The sequence below is a fragment of the Sarcophilus harrisii genome, chromosome 2 (assembly GCF_902635505.1).
Source record: "Sarcophilus harrisii chromosome 2, mSarHar1.11, whole genome shotgun sequence".
In the NCBI taxonomy this organism is placed as follows: domain Eukaryota; kingdom Metazoa; phylum Chordata; class Mammalia; order Dasyuromorphia; family Dasyuridae; genus Sarcophilus; species Sarcophilus harrisii.
Window position 1 is genome coordinate 247,494,413 of NC_045427.1, and position 18,706 is coordinate 247,513,118.

At 37.3% G+C, this 18,706-nt stretch overlaps 1 protein-coding gene across 4 annotated transcripts in view; it reads right to left on the reverse strand.

Moving 5' to 3' along the window:
• PNPLA7 (patatin like phospholipase domain containing 7) overlaps nucleotides 1-18,706 on the reverse strand; it is a 226,450-nt gene that overhangs the window by 168,417 nt on the left and 39,327 nt on the right. For all 4 annotated transcript variants that reach the window (XR_004231932.1, XM_031951881.1, XM_012554075.2 and 1 more), the window contains 2 exons: nucleotides 12,481-12,575; nucleotides 11,992-12,135 (listed from right to left, as the gene is read on the reverse strand). Coding sequence is in view for 3 of the 4 variants with exons in the window: in XM_031951881.1 (XP_031807741.1) it covers nucleotides 11,992-12,135; nucleotides 12,481-12,575 (239 nt within the window). In the remaining variant the exon portion in view is untranslated. The remainder of the gene's footprint in view (nucleotides 1-11,991; nucleotides 12,136-12,480; nucleotides 12,576-18,706) is intronic.

An 18,706-nucleotide genomic window follows, 5' to 3' on the forward strand; every position in this document is an offset into this window, starting at 1 on the left:
TCTTTCCAGTCATGCAACTCACAAACTCAGGCATCCCTGACCACTTTCCTTTTCTTTAGTCTTCATAAATAATCAGGTGCCAAGTCCTAACAAATCTACTCTCTCCAACTCTTCTGACTCAGTTCGCTTCATTCTATCACCCTAACTTAGTCCCTCACCAACTCTAATCTAAATTACTACAACAGTCTCCAAATTGGACTCATTGCCTCAACTCACGTCTTTTTCCAAACCACTGTCCAATTAGATGACAAAGTAATATTCCTAAAGCATAGGTCTGACTATGTCTCTCATCTACTCAGAGAGTTTCAGTGGCTCCCCATTGCCTCTAGTATAAAATACAACCGCTAGCATTTAATGGCCTTTTAAATCTTACTTTGAGAACTATTTTTCCCAATATTTCAGACTCCCATTCTATGTGCCAGCTAAACTGGCTAACTTGAAGTTTCCTGACACATGAAATTTCTTCTCCTGTCTTCATGCTTTCATACAAGATATAATCCAGGTTATAAAGAAGGGAAAGGGACCTGTATGTGCACGAATGTTTGTGGCAGCCCTTTTTGTAGTGGCTAGAAACTGGAAACTGAATGGATGTCCATCAGTTGGAGAATGGCTGAATAAATTGTGGTATATGAAAATTATGGAATATTACTGTTCTGTAAGAAATGACCAACAGGATGATTTCAGAAAGGCCTGGAGAGACTTACACGAACTGATGCTGAGTGAAATGAGCAGGACCAGGAGATCATTATATACTTCAACAACAATACTAGATGATGACCAGTTCTGATGGATCAGGCCATCCTCAGCAACGAGATCAACCAAATCATTTCTAATGGAGCAGTAATGAACTGAACTAGCTATACCCAGAAAAAGAACTCTGGGAGATGACTAAAAACCATTGCATTGGATTCCCAATCCCTATATTTATGCACACCTGCATTTTTGATTTCCTTCACAAGCTAATTGTACAATAATTCAGAGTCTGGTTCTTTTTGTACAGCAAAGTGATGTTTTGGTCATGTAAAAAAAAAAAAAAAAAAGATATAATCCAGGTTTGGAAGCCTCTCCCTCTAAACCTCTGCCTCTTGGAATCCCTAACTCACTTCAAAGCTTAGCCCAAATGCCACCTCTTACATAATATCTCTCTTGATCTTTCACCTCCAAGTTGTTAAATGTTCTCTCCATTCCCATCTTCACAAAACCGTGCTGTATAAATGAATAATATATGTATTGTACTTATCTGTGAACACATTATCCTTTCCCCCTTACCCCAAACATAACGTCCATGAGGACTAGAACCATTTCACATCTGCTTTTATATCTCTAGAATCTAGTGCAGTACAGAATATGGTTTAAACTGAATTCAGGTTCACCCTAAGTGTTTTCTTTTTTAGATTAAAGAGTTCCAAGGGGAAAGCTCAAAGCATCAGGACAGTAGAACAAAGAATCAAGACTAATTTGTGAAAAAAGATACTGTTACTAGATTAGGAAATTCTTAAGATGTAGTTGTTCTTTCTCTTTCAGCCATTTGTTTCCTAAGAAGTCAGCAATCCATTCTGATAGATTCTGGAAGTTATTAACTAGGTTCTGAATAGTCAAAAGTGATCAGGAATCCCAGAGTCTGAGAGACCTGTATCTCAACTCATTTAGCCCTTCTAGACACACATCTGCTTTGTTCTACTCAACAAGTTACCCTCAAATGGCATCAGTAATTGTTGTATTAAGACTAAGGATATGTCTCATTTGGAGCTACTCACTCCAAATAGGTACCTGTGTATACATTTGATTAGAAATTCTGCTTGATGCTGTGATACAACCTCGATTCAGTCTAACATTAATACTTTCCTTTCTATCAATGAGTCACCACTGACATAAACAATATCATCTCTCTAGACTTCTGAACAGAGACCCTCCATTCTTACCAGGCTTCTCCCATATATCTCTCATTGACTTCTATCTCTGGGCTTTTCCACATACTATTTTCTCTTCGTGGAATGACCTTGCTCTTTCTTGCTTACTTTCTTTAAGATTTTACTTAAGATATTACTTTCTTTAAGATTTGGATCAATACTTAGTGAACATCATCTAAATGAAATTCCTCTATAGCCATAGGCTATATACCTTTGGTTTTTTTCTTCCTTCAATGCTCATCATATGTATAGCTTGTACTATTATCTTAAAATTCCTAATGTTTTATACTTGGTTTGGGTGTGTGTGTGTGTGTGTGTGTGTGTGTGAAGTCCTGTGTCACAGTGAGACTACCAGCATCCTGAGGATGGAGATCATATGTTATGGGTTCTGTTTCATACTCCTTGACCCCCAAATACCTGGCATGTAGATAGTAGTAGATAGAAAAATGCATCCAAGATGTACTTGAGAGATATTTGTTGAATTAAACAAAATCAGTCACTATGAATGGAAGTTTCCCACATGGTAAAAAGGACCAGGGGAAGAGAGAGGAGGGGATTATCCATTGAACCATATGAAGTTCCTAGGGCTCAAAACTGTTATCTACAAAGGAGAGGATCAGAGAAAGGAATTTACAATATTAGCATGAATATTCTAGAAGTAAAGGATGGTAGGGCTAACAATTACTTGTAATGGGGAAAGAAAAAAGGAAGGTAGGAGACAAGTGTGCAGATAAAGAAGGTTTGACTGGTAGTAGACAGGGAAGCTGGAACACACAGGTATGAGCAAATGCAATTTACTGAATTGGTCCTTGGTGGATAAAGTTGAGAAAGTGCTTTATTGACAAAGTAGAGCTTAGGTCTAGAGTCATGACAGTTGTGGTCTACTCTTAAGTTTACTACTGGTTTCCTGTGAATCATTTTAGTCCCCATAACCATAGCACTTATTCACCCAGCTACAGCCCATTTTCTTAAGCAGCAACACAATGCAATTTTTTCTCCACTATCTAGATGCATAGGAACCATGGTTTTTCTTGCATGAGACCCCTATTTTACTTAAATGGTGAATAAAGTCACAGTGCAAATGCCATTAGGAACATATCTTGAGCTCACAGCACTTGGAGTAAAGCATTCTCTTTTTCTGATGCCTCTGCAGATTTGAACTCAACTCTTCAGAACCACAAAATAGCTAGAACTGGATTGTGCCAGGGTCTAGAACCCCAAGATGTCCTGTGTAATGGTGATCTCCTCTTAAGAACTAAATTAAAATATTACTGTTCTGTAAGAAATGACCAGTAGGATGATTTCAGAAAGGCCTGGAGAGACTTACATGAATTGATTTTGAGTGAAATGAACAGGACCAGGAGATCATTATATACTTCAACCACAACACTATATGATGATCATTTCTGACGGACGTGGCTCTCTTCAACAATGAGATGAAACAAATTAGCTCCAACAGAGCAGTAATGAATTGAACCAGCTACACCCAGCCAAAGAACTCAGGGAAATGAGTGTGAATGTTACATAGAATTCCCAATCCCTCTATTTTTGTCTGCCTGCATTTTTTATTTCTTTCACAGGTTAATTATACACTATTTCAAAGTCCAATTCTTCTTGTGCAGCAAAATAACTGTATGGACATGTATACATATATTGTATTTAACATATACTTTAACATATTTAACATGTATTGGTCTACCTGCCATTTGAGGGAGGGGGTGGGGGGAAGGAGGGGAAAAATCGGAACAAAAGGTTTTTTAATTGTCAATGCTGAAAAATTATCCAGGCATATAACTTGTAAATAAAAAGCTATAATATTAAAAGAAAAAAAAGAACTTAATTCAATTAGTAGAATTCTAAAGATCTTGGAAAGGAATGGGGGATGCTTAATCCCTGCTATTTCTCATTTCCACTACTTTTTGGAGTGGGAAAATCATCCACAATCTGAATAGTCTGCCTTACTCTAAAATCACATGTCCTTGGACAGCTGCCCTTCAAACTCTTTATGGCACTGACCAATGCTCTGTTAAAAGAGAAGACACATAAAATGAAACCACAGCAATCTCTATTGAGCCTGACCAGAGCTGCTCTCATCATTTACTTAAAGTATGAAAAGGACATTAACACATTTTACAAAAGTGAAACCAAGAAAGCAATTGACAGTTGAGTAATCTTCAGTAGTTTTTTTTTTTTTTCATGGATTTGCTTAAAACCATTAATCTAGAAAATTCACCTTAAGAAAAATCAGTCTGACCATCTATATGTTGTTCTCCCTATTATCTTTCAGTTCAAGTCTTAGTTACTCCCAGAGCTGAATGTATCTTAAAACAGTTCAGAGATTCTGGCTGGAAGCCTAGGAACTTGTTTCAGTCTTTGAAGCCAGTCTCTGGGATGTCATGTAGTGGAGAAGCAATAGTGAGAAGTGGAAATTAATACTTTTCAGAGGGTGCTCCATCCGATTTGATATTATACAATAACATCCTTACTCACTGGCGTTGACAAAGCATATTTCAGTTAAGGAGTTCCTTTGGCCTTGCCCACAAATGCACTGCAATATTTCTGACAGCTGGGCAAGTCGTCTTATTCTCCCCCTACATCTCCAAAACAGAAAATAAAAGGAGGATCAATCCCTGCTTCCCCACATCCTCAGACACTGGCTTCTGTTTTCACATCCCTTGATAAAAACAAATTTGTATACACAATTATGCTTTGTATGTAAAAGGATACTGATGACAGATGGTTCTGTATATAAGTGGAGCTGAAAATGATACTTCATAATATACAATCCTTTCCACATTAAATGCATGAAAAAATAGCACTTTGATTTATAGCTACAATCACTATCACAGATTCAAGTTCAAAATTAGCAAGAAATTGTTGCAAAAAAAAAAAAAAGTATCTCCTTGTTCCCAAATGCTGTATGGTTGATTAGTCTGTCCACTGCTATAGTTTCCTGAAAGTGACAGCTTTGCCACATTAAAAACATATCATGTCCCAAAAGTTTTTGGTATATATTTTCCTATAGTTCCAACTCAAGGTTTCTCCTGGGCAAGAGCTGCATTGACAGCTTTAAGTGCTCTTTTCTGCATACATCCCACCCCCGGAGAGTTTCAATTTAATGAGCATCCCTAAATGCTAACAGATTAGCTACATGTTAGAGTCTCTCTGTTAGTCTGCCAGACTAACTCCCAGGTCTGAGAGTTAATGTTCAATTGGGTTTGAAATTGATGCTTGTGAAACTACTCCAGAAGCTAACTCATATGGCCAGGTCTCCTGAGCATAAAGAAATCTGCAAACTGTTGGGGTCTAGTTTCCATGTAAGGATCTCTAATGAGAGTAAGACAACAAGAATCTGCCAACTCACATACCCACGTTTTTGGCAAGTTCTTCCTGTAAAATGAGGCAGAAGACAGAGGACTTGGTTGTTTCACTATCTGTTCTACCATAACTGTGGTAGAGAGGTAAAGTAGGAAGAAGGTTGAACTTGGAATGAGGAGAGACCTGCATTCAAATATTGACTCTGAGTATTATTAGTTGGATAGGCATGGGCAAGTTATTTTGTCCCTCTGAGCTTCATATATAAGTTGAGGGGGAAAAGACCTATAAGTATCTACTTCACAAAGTTGTCATGAGGATCAAATGAGATAATGGATGCAAAGCGTTAGGCTCTGCAAAGTACCTTTTTCAGGCACCTTTACATTGAGGAGTGGCAGTATCATTATCCCAAGATACAAATCAGGAAATTTCTTAGCACCTTCCCTCTGAGATCCTAATTGACCTCTTGTATAGCTGATTTCTACCTAACTGTTTACATGTTGCCAACCTATTAGACCTTGAGCTCCTTGAGAACAGGAACTGTTCCTTGTAATTCCAGCACCTAGTACATAACTAGGCCCTTCATAGGCCCTTGTTCACTACAGGATCAGCAGATACAACCAGTATCAAACTTCAGCCTCAAGCTGGTGTATCCAGGACTCATTCCACCCCTGCAACTGTCTTTCCATTCCAGGGATGAGAATGTGATGGTCCTCACAATCTCTGGCTCTTTATCCAGGTCAAAAATGGAGGGCCCTCTTTTCTTCTTCCTCTACAGTATTTTACTTACTGAATCACCTTCCACAGCTTCAGTTATTGTCTCTAAAGTACTTTTCTCTCTTAACCTTCAGATTTATATCTTTAACTGCCTATTAAACGTTTTTCACTACATGCTATGGATATCTTACACTTAACAGGTCCAAAACTGAAACCATTTTATCTTTCCTTCCCAAAATTCTCCCTTTCAAATTTCACTATTACTCTCTTCTGCCTCTGTCTTACTCCAGCATCTTCCTAGCCCAACCTAGGGCCCAACCTAGATGTTATCCTCAATTCTTCTCTCCTCATCCTTCACATCCACTCTATTGTGAAGACGTAGGGGTTTTATCTTTGTAGTGTTCTCTTTACTTTATGCCCTCTTTTCTCTCCTGACACTGCCGCCACTTTGCTGTGAGCCCTTACCATCTCATGTCTTCTGCTCCACATCTCCCTCTTTTCCAGTTTATCCTTCATTCAACCTTCAAAATAAGTCTTCCTAATGTGCAAGAATGTTTGTGGCAGCCCTTTTTGTAAAGGCTTACATGAAGTGATGTTGAGTGAAATGAGCAGAACCAGATCATTATACACTTCAACAACAATACTGTATGAGAATGTATTCTGATGAAAATGGATATCTTCGACAAAGAGAAGATCTAATTCAGTTCCAATCGATCAATGATGGACAGAATTAGCTACACCCAGAGAAGGAACACTGGGAAATGAGTGTAAACTGTTTGCATTTTTGTTTATTTTTTTTTATCTTCTGAATCCAACTCTTCCTGTGCAGTAAGAGAACTGTTCGGTTTTGCACACATATATTGTATCTAGGATATACTATAACTTATTTAACATGTATAAGACTGCCTGCCATTTAGGAGAGGGGGGTGGAGGGAGGGAAGGGAAAAATCAGAACAAAAGTGAGTGCAAGGGATAATGTTATAAAGAATTACCCAGGCATATGTACTGTCAATGAAAAGTTATAATAAAAAAATAAGTCTTCCTAAAGCACAGTTTGACCATGACACCCCCACTATTCAGTAAACTCCAGTGGTTCCCTATCACCTCCCAAACCAAACATAAAATCTTCTGTTTTGCATTCAAAGCTTTTCACAATCTAGTCGCTTCCTACCTTTCTAGGCTTCCTATCTTACACTCCTATATGTGTTCTGTAATTCAATAACACTGGGCTTCCTTCCATCTCCAGATATTGGACATTCATTGACTGTCTTCCCTGCCTGGAACCCTTTCCCTCCTTATTTCTATCTCCAAGCTTCTCAGGCTTCCTTCAAGGTCCCAGCTAAAACCCCATCTTCTATGAGAAACCTTTCCTGATTCCCCTTTGTCTTACCTTTATTATTTCCAATTTATCCTGCATATATAATGTTCATATTTCCCCCATTAGACTTGAGTTCCTTCCCTTCAGGAAGGAAGTATAGAGTGCTGGGTCAAAAGTCAAGAAGATCTCAGTTCAAATGTGACTTCAGATACTTACTACCTATGAGATCCTGGTATAGAAGCAACTATGTACAAACAAGTTATATGCAGGATAAACAGGAGATAATAAACAGGAAAGGCACTAGAATAAGAAGTTTTAGGGGAGACTGCCTGCAGGTGGTGAGATTTAGTTAAGATTGAAAGGAAGCCAGGGAAGTCAACACTCAGTGTAGAGAAGGGAGAGCACTGCCCAGAGTTTGGAGATAGATGGAAAAATAACCAGGAAGCCAGTGTAACAAGATTATAGAGTATTTGAGGCCTGGGGAAAGAATGTAAGGTATAAGAAGACTGGAAAGAGGACCAGGGCTTTGAATGAAAAATAAAAGATTTTATATTTGATCCAGGAGACAAAAGAGGGCTGGAGTTTATTGAGTAGGAGAGTGACATAGTAAAGATTTGTAATTTAGGAAGATCACGTTTATTATTGAATGGAGGATGGACTGAAGAGGATTGAGACTTGTGTCAGGGAGACCAACCAGCAGACCACTTCAAAAGTTCAGATAGTGAGACTGAGGACCTATGCCAGGGTGACAGAAATGTCTGAAAAGAGGAGATGTATACAAGCTATTTGTGAAGGCAAGTAACAGGACTTGGTGATGGGGAGAGGAAGAAAGTGAGCTGTTGGAGATAACACCTAATTTGGGAGTCTGGGTGACTGGGAGGATGGTGGTATCCCAACAGGAAAGTTTAGAAGGATGAGCAGGGAAAGATATTTCTGAAATATTAACAGCAAGAATACTCAGAGTTAGTCTCATACTCAGCCCCAGCTGTAAAGAAACAGACCCTTGTTCAAAAGTTCATCTCAATCCATACATATGACACTAGAAGTGACTCTGGGATCAGGAGGCAGGTCCACTCTTCCTACCTCATGGCCAAAAGGAGGCAAACATTCAAGTATCCTGTTAGAGGAGAAATCAGGACGCAGAATATGTTAAATGAATTGGGAGGATCCAGTATTTGACCTGTACTCTCAAAGACCATGAAAAACAATTTAGAACAATTTTGCTCAAGCACAGGTGCCTGGATTTGTGCTTTTAAAGTCATAAATTCTTGGTTCTGATGAGAAGTCTATGCAGAAATAAACTCTAACGTGATTTCAATTTGTAAGATAATTAGGCATTTTCACTGCTAATAATACTACCTTCAACTACGCCTCAAATCAATCAAACTCTGAATTGTGAAACAATCCTTCACCACCGCCTTCCAATCTTAGACTTGATCAACTGATCTAACAGATGCCACCATCTTGTGGACAAGTACAAGACTCAAATCCATCCATGGATTTCTCCTAAAGGTAATGGGGCCCCACAGGGAGACACTGCTTTTAGGAAAAGCCAGGCACTGAGGCTGGCAGCTTCTGCCTTCACACCCAACATGGCTGAGCAAAGGCTTTTTTGGTCTGTATTCAGAAGAGGATCTAATTGGCTGATCTTGTGAAACCTAAGTCAGGCTCTGAGCCCACTACAAACAGAAAGAAGCAACTATAGCCACCAATCTGCTATTCAAGTATTAGAGAATCTAGGAGCAGAATATTTTAACAATATAATTATCCGGAGGAAATAACATTCATCTTTCTCAAGTGTCAGAAATCAGGAGTCCACATATTTGCAATAAGTAATCTTGACATCTCCAACATTCAAAACCTCACCACATTCTGTCAATTCCTTATATCTTGATTTTCGTAACTTTGCTTCCCTATTTGTTACAAGGGGTTTGGTTTTTCTTTTGTACCCAGTGAGGGGAGTAAGACAGTAGAAAAAAGCAAGTGCTTCATATTTGAAAAAAATTAATTTAAAAAATTCTTCATATCTTGCCTTACAGGATGACCATGTTTCTGCTCCATGACTTGCTTTGCCATCATATCTCATAAGGTTTATCTGAGCCACTGGAGATGATATGTAAGAAAGCCAGTTTTCTGTGATTTTGATTAATTAGTTATTAAATGCCAAAATAAAAATCTGCTAAATAAAAACAGCCAAAAAAGGAGGCCTTCAGATGCTCTCAAATAATATAACAGCTTCAATTCATCTAATAAATCTGGTCCTAAAATTCTAGAATCATGGTTTATTTTTCCAGAAATGTCATTCTCAGTCAAATGTAAATGATCTTACACTTGAAGTAAACCACTAATCAAGCAATAGAATTTTTAAAATGAATGTTTTTTTTTTCTCACTGATACAGAAGAAGGAACATTATCACAATTGACTTTATTCATATTCTACCTTAAGGTAAAAGTCTTATCTTCCAAAATTTGATTTTGAGTTTTGATTTGAGTTTGAGCAAAAGCTAAAACTCAGATATTTTGAAGTCAGAAATTTTTAAGTGAAAACAAGACCCACAATATATAAAATATATCAGGGATGGTTTTCTTTTCCCCTTCCCACACCATTAATAATCACAAAAACTGTCAAAGTCTAAATCTTATTTAAAGCATTCTAGCAAAAAGTCATACCAACTGAGAGCTGGAACAATAAATAGCCATATAAGAATGAGTACCAAGGATCAGACTTCCAGCTTTTCCTCTCCTAACTACTAACTTTCTCAACTAGAAATACACATGAAATTTTATCTCTATGATCATGTCCTAAGTTGTAGTAGGCCTTAAGTGACATATACCCTTGCTGGTATATTGATACCAAATCCCACTCAAGGTACAAAAAGATGAACATTATTTATGGCCTGTAAGCATTCCTTTCAAGGAGAGCTATGTCAACACAGTTGTAAAGATGCAGAATGTTCCATTAACTCCAAAAATAGTCCAGATACTGGACTAGTCCAAGTCTTTTCTTTTCATACAGAATTACCTTTTGAACCAAGTTAAAAAGGAAAACAAATCTGAAGAGATATATTTCAACCACAGGAAAAAGCATCACCATAGCAGTTAAAGTTGAAATGTCTTTCTTCGAGTATGGTACCACCACAATAGTACCATAGCCAGGCTAATTTCATGTCACTTAAAGATATTCACAAGGCTTGGTTCTTATTTTGCCACATGCTACGTAAACAGCCTCACAGATAAATAAATATCCCCTCTCGTGAAATACTGAACTGAGCTGTCACCTTTCCTTGTAAAACTCCTGCTAGCATGAATCAAGGGTCATACAAATACAAAAGCAGCTCATGTAAGTGTTCCAAAAATTGACAAAGGATGAGAGAGAGAGGCATCTTTAGGCTAAAAACCTAACTGTCCTCTTATCCTCAGCTTCCTCCACTGCTAAGCCCAAGTTCCCCTGATGCAAAAGCATTTCACTCAGCTGCTTTCAGTAACTTTTGAACTAGGTATGGATTAAACTCATAAGAGGGAAAAGAAAAGGCAGACCTATATCAAGGAACGAGTCTGACTTAACTCAGTAGAAAGGATTTAAAACTTCTCAAGCTCTCTGTATGTAATATATATATAGATCTTGAAAACATATTTTTTTCCTCAGACCCACATAAGAAGATTCATTAAATAAAACGAATGCTTACAAAGTATACAATATTAACCTGAGCATTATGGGGCAATCTGAAGAAAGTGAAGATATACACCATGTACTCAAGAAATGTACAGTCCCTTGTGGAAATAACACCCCCACACACTGGCCATAAATATGGCCCACAGTGTGAACTTGTACAGGACAAAGGCACAGTCAGAATTTCCCATTTGCATGCCCCACTTGGAAGGCAGTGGTCATATGACCCTGATCCACTGGCCCTGGGATCAGGAGGTCTTCAGTCCAAGTCTCCTCTCTGTGTGAACTTGGGCAAAAAACTTAAGCCCCCTGGGCCTCGGATTAAAATCGAAAAATAGGACCAAGCAGCCTCTGAAGCTCTTTCCAGCTATAAATATATAATTCTATCATACTTCATTCTGAATGATTTTCTGCTTTCAGAATAAGTATAATGAATATCTCAAGAGGACATAAAGAAGTTCAGGAATCCAAAGTAACCACCTTGGGCCTTATGCCTAAGAGTCATTTTAGAAAATTATTAAGAACAAAGATTTATTCTACCACTGACCGGTCTCTTTTAAGAGTAAATATCTGAGCTTGCTACAAACACAATAGAAAATTTATTTTCCAGTAGTGGAATCTGAATGCCAGCAATAGAGTTAAAAGAAAGTAAGAAATCAATTCTTAGACAAAGCAGTCAAATAGCCAAAGTGATTTAAGGGGTGTGTGGGTGCGTGCGTTTGTGTGTGTGTGTGAGTGCATGTGTGTATGAGTGCATGCACGCATGCATACAAATGTGAATGAATATGCATAAATAAAACCTTTCCCTGTCCTTTGGATTGCTGCTGCCATCAAGCATGGCATTGGCACAAAGAGGATCAAAATATGGTAGGAAATGGCATCACGACTCGGGAAAAGAGCAAGGAAAAAAATCAACAGAAGTCACAAGAAGTGGGTGCTTCCTTCTACACAGACACAGTGAGCATGTCGTACAGCTCCCTCCACCCAACAGAAGCACAGAAAGACCTATGAAACCCCAAACAAGTAAAATAGCTTCCTTGGAGAAGGGAAGGGGCACTTACATCCAGTTTCATCAGGGTGAGAAGATCTTTCTTGGCCGCTTTGAAAATAGCATCCGTCTTCCAGCTAATACCAGGTTCCTCAATGTCTTCCGAGTAATGGATGACAGCAGAGGGGATCTCTGACAATGTTACTGATTTCCTTGACTTAAAAAGAACACAGATATTCAATGTCAGCAGACTAAGCTCACTTACAAGAGAAGAGGATTACTGAAGGTGTGAACTGGCAGAGACAATCATTGGATATCATCAACATAAGGTGAATGTGGATTAATGCTTTAGTGTCAGGTCTGAGGATACCAAGAGCCCCAGTGTCTGCAGATGCTGAAATGGAATTTCTCTCCTCTATCCCCTTATTTTTCTACTTATCTTCTCCTCAGTCTATCCCTCCCTCATTCCCACCCTCACTTCCCATAAAGTCACAAACCAAAAAAAAGGGCCAAGATCTATAGTTAATTCAGGGGTCCTCAAAAATTATATAGAGGAAACTACCTTGCTGGAGACCACGGGAGGTTCATCCGAAAGGAGATTAAGTCTGGCCCTGTTGTATACCATCCCCAAGTCTGATTTAGTACCAATGGAAGAGCCTAGAAATAAAAGAGGGGGACTCAGTACAAGTACCAGAACAGTCAGCAAAGATCTTGCATTCTTTTCCATCGGTGTCTCAGAGAGCTGGATGCACAGTTAGAAGTGGTTCAGAGTCACTCGGCCAACACTCTTTTTCACTTTTTCTGACTGGACCTTTGATCCTTTACCTAAGTAGTTCAGCACCTACTTTGCATCTTAAAGTATTAGAGAGTTGTCTGGGGAATTGAGAGATTAAGAGCCTTGTCCAGTGTCACAAAGAGAGAATGCATTAGAAGTGGACTCACACTGCTTTAAGGCTAGCTTTCCCTCCGCCATCCCACCATGTCTCATATCACTCTCATGTGTCATTAGTAATTTACCAACACTTTCACAGTCACCTACCTGTTTCTAGAACTGCACCAGGAGATGCTGGGGAGAGAGTATATAAGATATGAATTTTGATCCTGATGAATTCATAATACACACTTATTAATACCTACTGAATGTCTAGTAGAGTGCCAGAAACCATAGAGAAGAATAAAACTGAAAGACAGTCTCTGTCCTAACTCTCTGCTTATGGTACATACAAGGGACACCTACTCTGAAGAAGGCACTGGGCTGAGTTCACACCATAGAAGACAAGAGAAGCATGAGACTTGGTTCCTGTCCTCAAGTTGCTTTTGAATTACTTTCAGAAACAAGATATGCACACCTAAAAAGTTAAGTAATACAAAGAAGTTTATGAGAAATGTCTAATAAATATCACAAATAAGCATTCTAAGATTCCAAAGAAGGTAGAGATTACCATGAACCAAAGTAATCAGAGAAAGTTTTATGGAGTTGGATCTTGAGACAAAAATTGAAGGATGAAGAGAATTTGACCTGAGAAGAAGAAAAGGCATTACTGGCAAAGAAAACTGCATAAGCTATGGTACAAAAATGGAAATGTACAAGGTGTATTCACAGAAAAATTTAAAAAATCAGCTTGACTAAAAACAGGCTGCAAAATTAGAAAGAAAAATAAACTTAGAAAAGGAGGAGTGGAAGCAGTGAGCCAAGATGGCAGAGTAAGAGCAGAGAGTCAATTGAGCTCTCCTGATTTATCTCCAAACAATAAAATAACACCTCAAAATAAAATCAACAGTGGCAGAACAAAGAATAGTATTGGGTGAAACGATTTTCCAGCTCAAGACAATGTGGAAGTCTGGCAAGAGAGGTCTCTTTCTTTTTTTTTTTTTTTTTTTTTTAATAGCCTTTTATTTACAAATTATATGTATGGGTGATTTTATAGCATTGACAGTAGCCAAACCTTTTGTTCCAATTTTTCCCCTTCTTCCCCCCACCCTCTCCCCTAGATGGCAGGATGACTAGTAAATGTTAAATATATTAAAGTATAAATTAGATACACAATAAATATACATGATCAAACCGTTATTTTGCTGTACAAAAAGAATCAGACTCTGAAATATTGTACAATTAGCCTGTGAAGGAAATCCCAAAATGCTGGCAGACAAAAATATAGAGATTGGGAATTCAATGTAATGGTTCTTAGTCATCTCCCAGAGTTCTTTCACTAGGCGTAGCTGGTTCAGTTCATTACTGCTCCATTGGAAATGATTTGGTTGATCTCATTACTGAGGATGGCCAGGTTCATCAGAATTGGTCATCATATAGTATTTTGTTGAAGTATATAATGATCTCCTGGCCTTGCTCGTTTCACTCAGCATCAGTTCGTGTAAGTCTCTCCAGGTCTTTCTGAAATCATCCTGTTGGTCATTTCTTACCAAACAATAATATTCCATAATATTCATATACCACAATTTATTCAACCATTCTCCAATTGATGGGCATCCACTCAGTTTCCAGTTTCTGGTCACTACAAACAGGGCTGCCACAAACATTTTTGCACACATGGGTCCCTTTCCCTCCTTTAAGATCTCTTTGGGATATAAGCCCAGTAGTAACACTGCTAGATCAAAGGGTATGTACAGTTTGATAACTTTTTGAGCATAGTTCCAAATTGCTATCCAGAATGGTTAGATGTATTCACAATTCCACCAACAATGTATCAGTGTCCCTGTTTTCCCACATCCCCTCCAACAAGGAAAGGTCTCTTTCACTGAAATGAGAGTGGAGGGCAGTCCATTGCAGGCTCTGCCAGTGCAGCCTGGGTCTAAACTAAATCTGCATCAGCAGTTTCTGGAGCAGTAGGCCCATAGATGGTAAAGAGATCAGACAACTGATCAGAAAGAGATTACAGGGGAACCTTTGCTGGCCTTGGGAGCAAAACTAGCTTACATTGCCTATACATGGCTCTGGTTGCAGGTGCAGTATAAGGAAGAGCCCGAGCAAGAGCAAGGGCCTTTCACAGTTTCAGGACAGAAAGGGTGCTTGTGCTAGCTCACAGATTAGAGCACAGGACAGGAGAGAAGTGACCATGCCTCTCCGTAGAGCATACATCTTCAAAGAACTGAGAACTTGCAGACCTTCAGAGCTGGCTCCGAAAACATCAGCATGGAAAACCTGAAGCTTGGGACAAGTGCCTGCTCCATCCCAGGGACAAAGTCCAACTTTTACATAAAGTTTAAAGTCAAGAAATACAGGGAAAATGAGCAAACTGATCATAGAAAATTAATATGATGACAGAGAAAATTAAAACACAAACTCAGAAGACAATGAAATTAAAGCAGCTATATGCAAAGCTTCAAAGAAAACTGTGAGTTAGTTTCAGGCTCTAAAAGAGCACAAAAAGGATTTTTAAAATCAGAAAAGTAGAGGAAAAATCGGGGAAAGAAATGAGGATGATTCAAGAAAAAATGAGAAAATAGCTTGGTAAAGAAGGCACCAAAAAAAAAAAAAAAAAAAAAAAGAAAAAGAAAAGAAAATAACCTTAATAATCTTAAAAACTGTGGAACCGATCCAACCATTCTAAGAAACAATCTGGAACTATACCCCAATGGCTATAAAACTGTGCACACCCTTTGATCCAGTAATACCACTACTAAGTCTGTATCCCAAAGAAATCATTAAAAAAGAGGAAAAGACCCACATGTGCAAAAATCTTTATAGCAGCTCTTTTTGTGATGGCAAAGAATTGGAAATTGAGGGACTATCCATTAATTGGGGAATGGCTAAACAAGTTGTGCTATATGAATGTAATGGAATAGTGAACAGGCGGACTTCAGAAAACCTTGGAAAGACTTACATGAACTGATGCTAAGTGAAGAGAGCAAAATCAGAAGAACATAGTACACAGTAACAGCAACATTGTATGATGATCAACTATAACAGACTTAGTTCTTCTCAACAATACAATAATCTAAGACAATTCAAAAAGACTCATGATGGAAAAAAATTAACCACATCCACAGAAAGTACTATGGAGTCTGAATGCAAATCAAAACATATTATTTCCACTTTTTTTCTTTTCTTACAGTTTTTCCCTTTTGTTCTGATTCTTCTTTCACAACATGACTAATGTAGAAATATTGTTTAAGATGACTGTATGTATATAACTTATATCAGATTGTTGCCTTGTGAAGGGGGGAAGAAAAGAGAGGAAAAATGAGGAACTCAAAATCCTATAAAAGTGAATTAGGAAAACTATTTTAGGGTAATTCAAATGTGTAATTCAAAAAATTATTATTGTGGGCAAGAAAATAATGCCTTTAAAAAACCCAACAACAACAGAAGAGGTCAAATGGCAAAAGAGGCACAAAAATTCACTAAAAAGAAGAATTCCTTAAAAAACAGAATTGGTCAAGTGGAAGCTAACAACTACAAAAGACATCAAGAATTAGTAAAATCAAAAGAATGAAAAAAATAGAAAAATATGTGAAATATTTTATTGGAAAAACAATCTAGAAAAAAGATCAAGAAGAAATAATTTAAGAATTATTAGACTACCTGAAAGCCATGATCAAAAAACAAACTTTTGACATGATCTTTCAAGAAATTATCACGTAAAACTGCTCTTGTAGTCTAGAACCAGAGAGTAAAAGAGAAAATGAAAGAACAAATTGCCTCTTGAAAGAAATCCCAAAATGAAAACTTGCAGGAATGTTATAGTCAAATTTCAGAGCTTCCAGGTTAAGGAGAAAATATAACAAGCAGCCAGAAACAACTTAAACATCATGAAGCCACAGTCAGGATAACACAGAATTTAAGCAGCTTTTACATTAAAAAATCTGAGGACTTGGAATATGATATTCCAGAGGGCAAAAGATTTAGGACTATAACTAAGAATTACTTAGCAATGGAGCAAACCTAGCAAAACTGAATATAATCCTTCAGGGGGAAAAACTGACATTTAATGAAATTGAAGAATTGAGGAAAAGACCAGAGTTGAATAGGAAATCTAACATTCAAAAACAATTCTCAAGACAAGCATAAAAAGGTAAACATGAATGAGAAATCACATGGGCCTTGAAATGATTAAACTTATTTATATCCCTCTATAGGAAGACATCTAATTCCTAAGAACACAGGGGGAAGGGAGAAATGGTTGTTGTTTGGGTTTTGTCCTTCATTCTGGAAGAGGACCATGACATCAGACAGGTGATGTGATGATTTGCAAGTGAATTGAACTTAAGTGAGGGAGGGCTATGCAAAGTCACCAGCCTCACTCTCTCCCCAGATGCAGTAGAAGAACTTGGCCTTTTTAAGTTATTTCCCAGGTTTCAGTTTGACTGAAGCAATGCCCATACAATGATTAAAGCTAGGTAAAAAATGAAGCAAAGGATAGCCTCTTTTATTTAGTTAAAAAAATAAAACAAGTCAATCTGAGAAGAGAAACCTTTCAAAGTTTCTAGTCAAAACAGAAACTATTATTTATATTCACTAAGGGAATGGGGTAAGTTATCCTACATAAAAGTGGCACAAAATAACTTTTACAGAAAGAAAATGGGTGAAGAAAGAGTTGTACCATATTCTTTTAATGACTTAAACTAGGAAGAGCAAAAACAGAGAAAGAAAACTATTAACCAATTTCCATAATTAATACTGACGCAAAATTTTTAAATAAAATTCTAGCAAGGAGATTACAGCAATTTATCATAAAGATCATTCATTATAATGGTGAGATATATACCAGAAATGTAAGGCTAGTTAAATTTTAAGAAAACTATCAGAATAATTGAGTCTATTAATAACAAACCTAACAGAAATCATATGATTAGCTAATAGATGCAGAAAAAACTTTTGACAAAATATGATAGTCATTCCTATTAAAAACACAAAGCACAGGAGTAAATGGACCTTTCCTAAAAAGGATAAATAGTATATACCTAAAACTATCAGCAAGCATTATCTGTAACATGAATAAGCTAGAATTATTTCCAGTAAGATCAGAAGTGAAGCAAGGATGCCCAACACTATTATTCAATATTTGTACTACAAATGCTGGTTATAGCAACAAGAGAAGAAAATGAAATTGAAGGAATAAGAATAGCTAATGAGGAAACAAAGCTATCACTACGTAGGTGATTTGATGCTGTGCTTACAGAACTGTAGAAAATCAATTAAAAATTAGATGAAATAATTAACAACTTAAGCAAAATTGCAGGATATAAAATAAACATCAGCATTTCTATATATTATCAAGAAAGCCCAGCAGCAGGAGATAAAAAGAAAAATTCCATTTAAAATAACTGTAGACAAAATAAAATATCTGGGTATCTACCTGCCAAGATAAATCCAGGAACTATATAAACACAATTACAAAACACTTTTCATACAAATAAAGTCAGATCTAAACAATTGGAAAACTATGAACTATTCATGAAAAGGCCAAGCTAATATAAGAATAACAATTCTATTTAAATTAATTCACTTATTCAGTACCATAACAATCAACTGCCAAAAATTATCTTATAGAGCCAGAAAAAATAATAAAACTTATCTGGGAGAACAAAAGATCAAGAATATCAAGGTAATCAAAGGAATTGCAAAGGAAGTGGCTTAGTCATGATCAGTCTCAAATTATATTACAAACCAATAATTATCAGAAAAATCTGGCACTGGCTAAGAAATAGAATGGTGAATCAGAGTAGATTAGGTACACAATACATAGCACTATGTGATCATAGTTATCTGTTTGATTAACCCAAAGACCTAAGCTTTTGTGACAAGAACTCACTATCTGACAAAAATT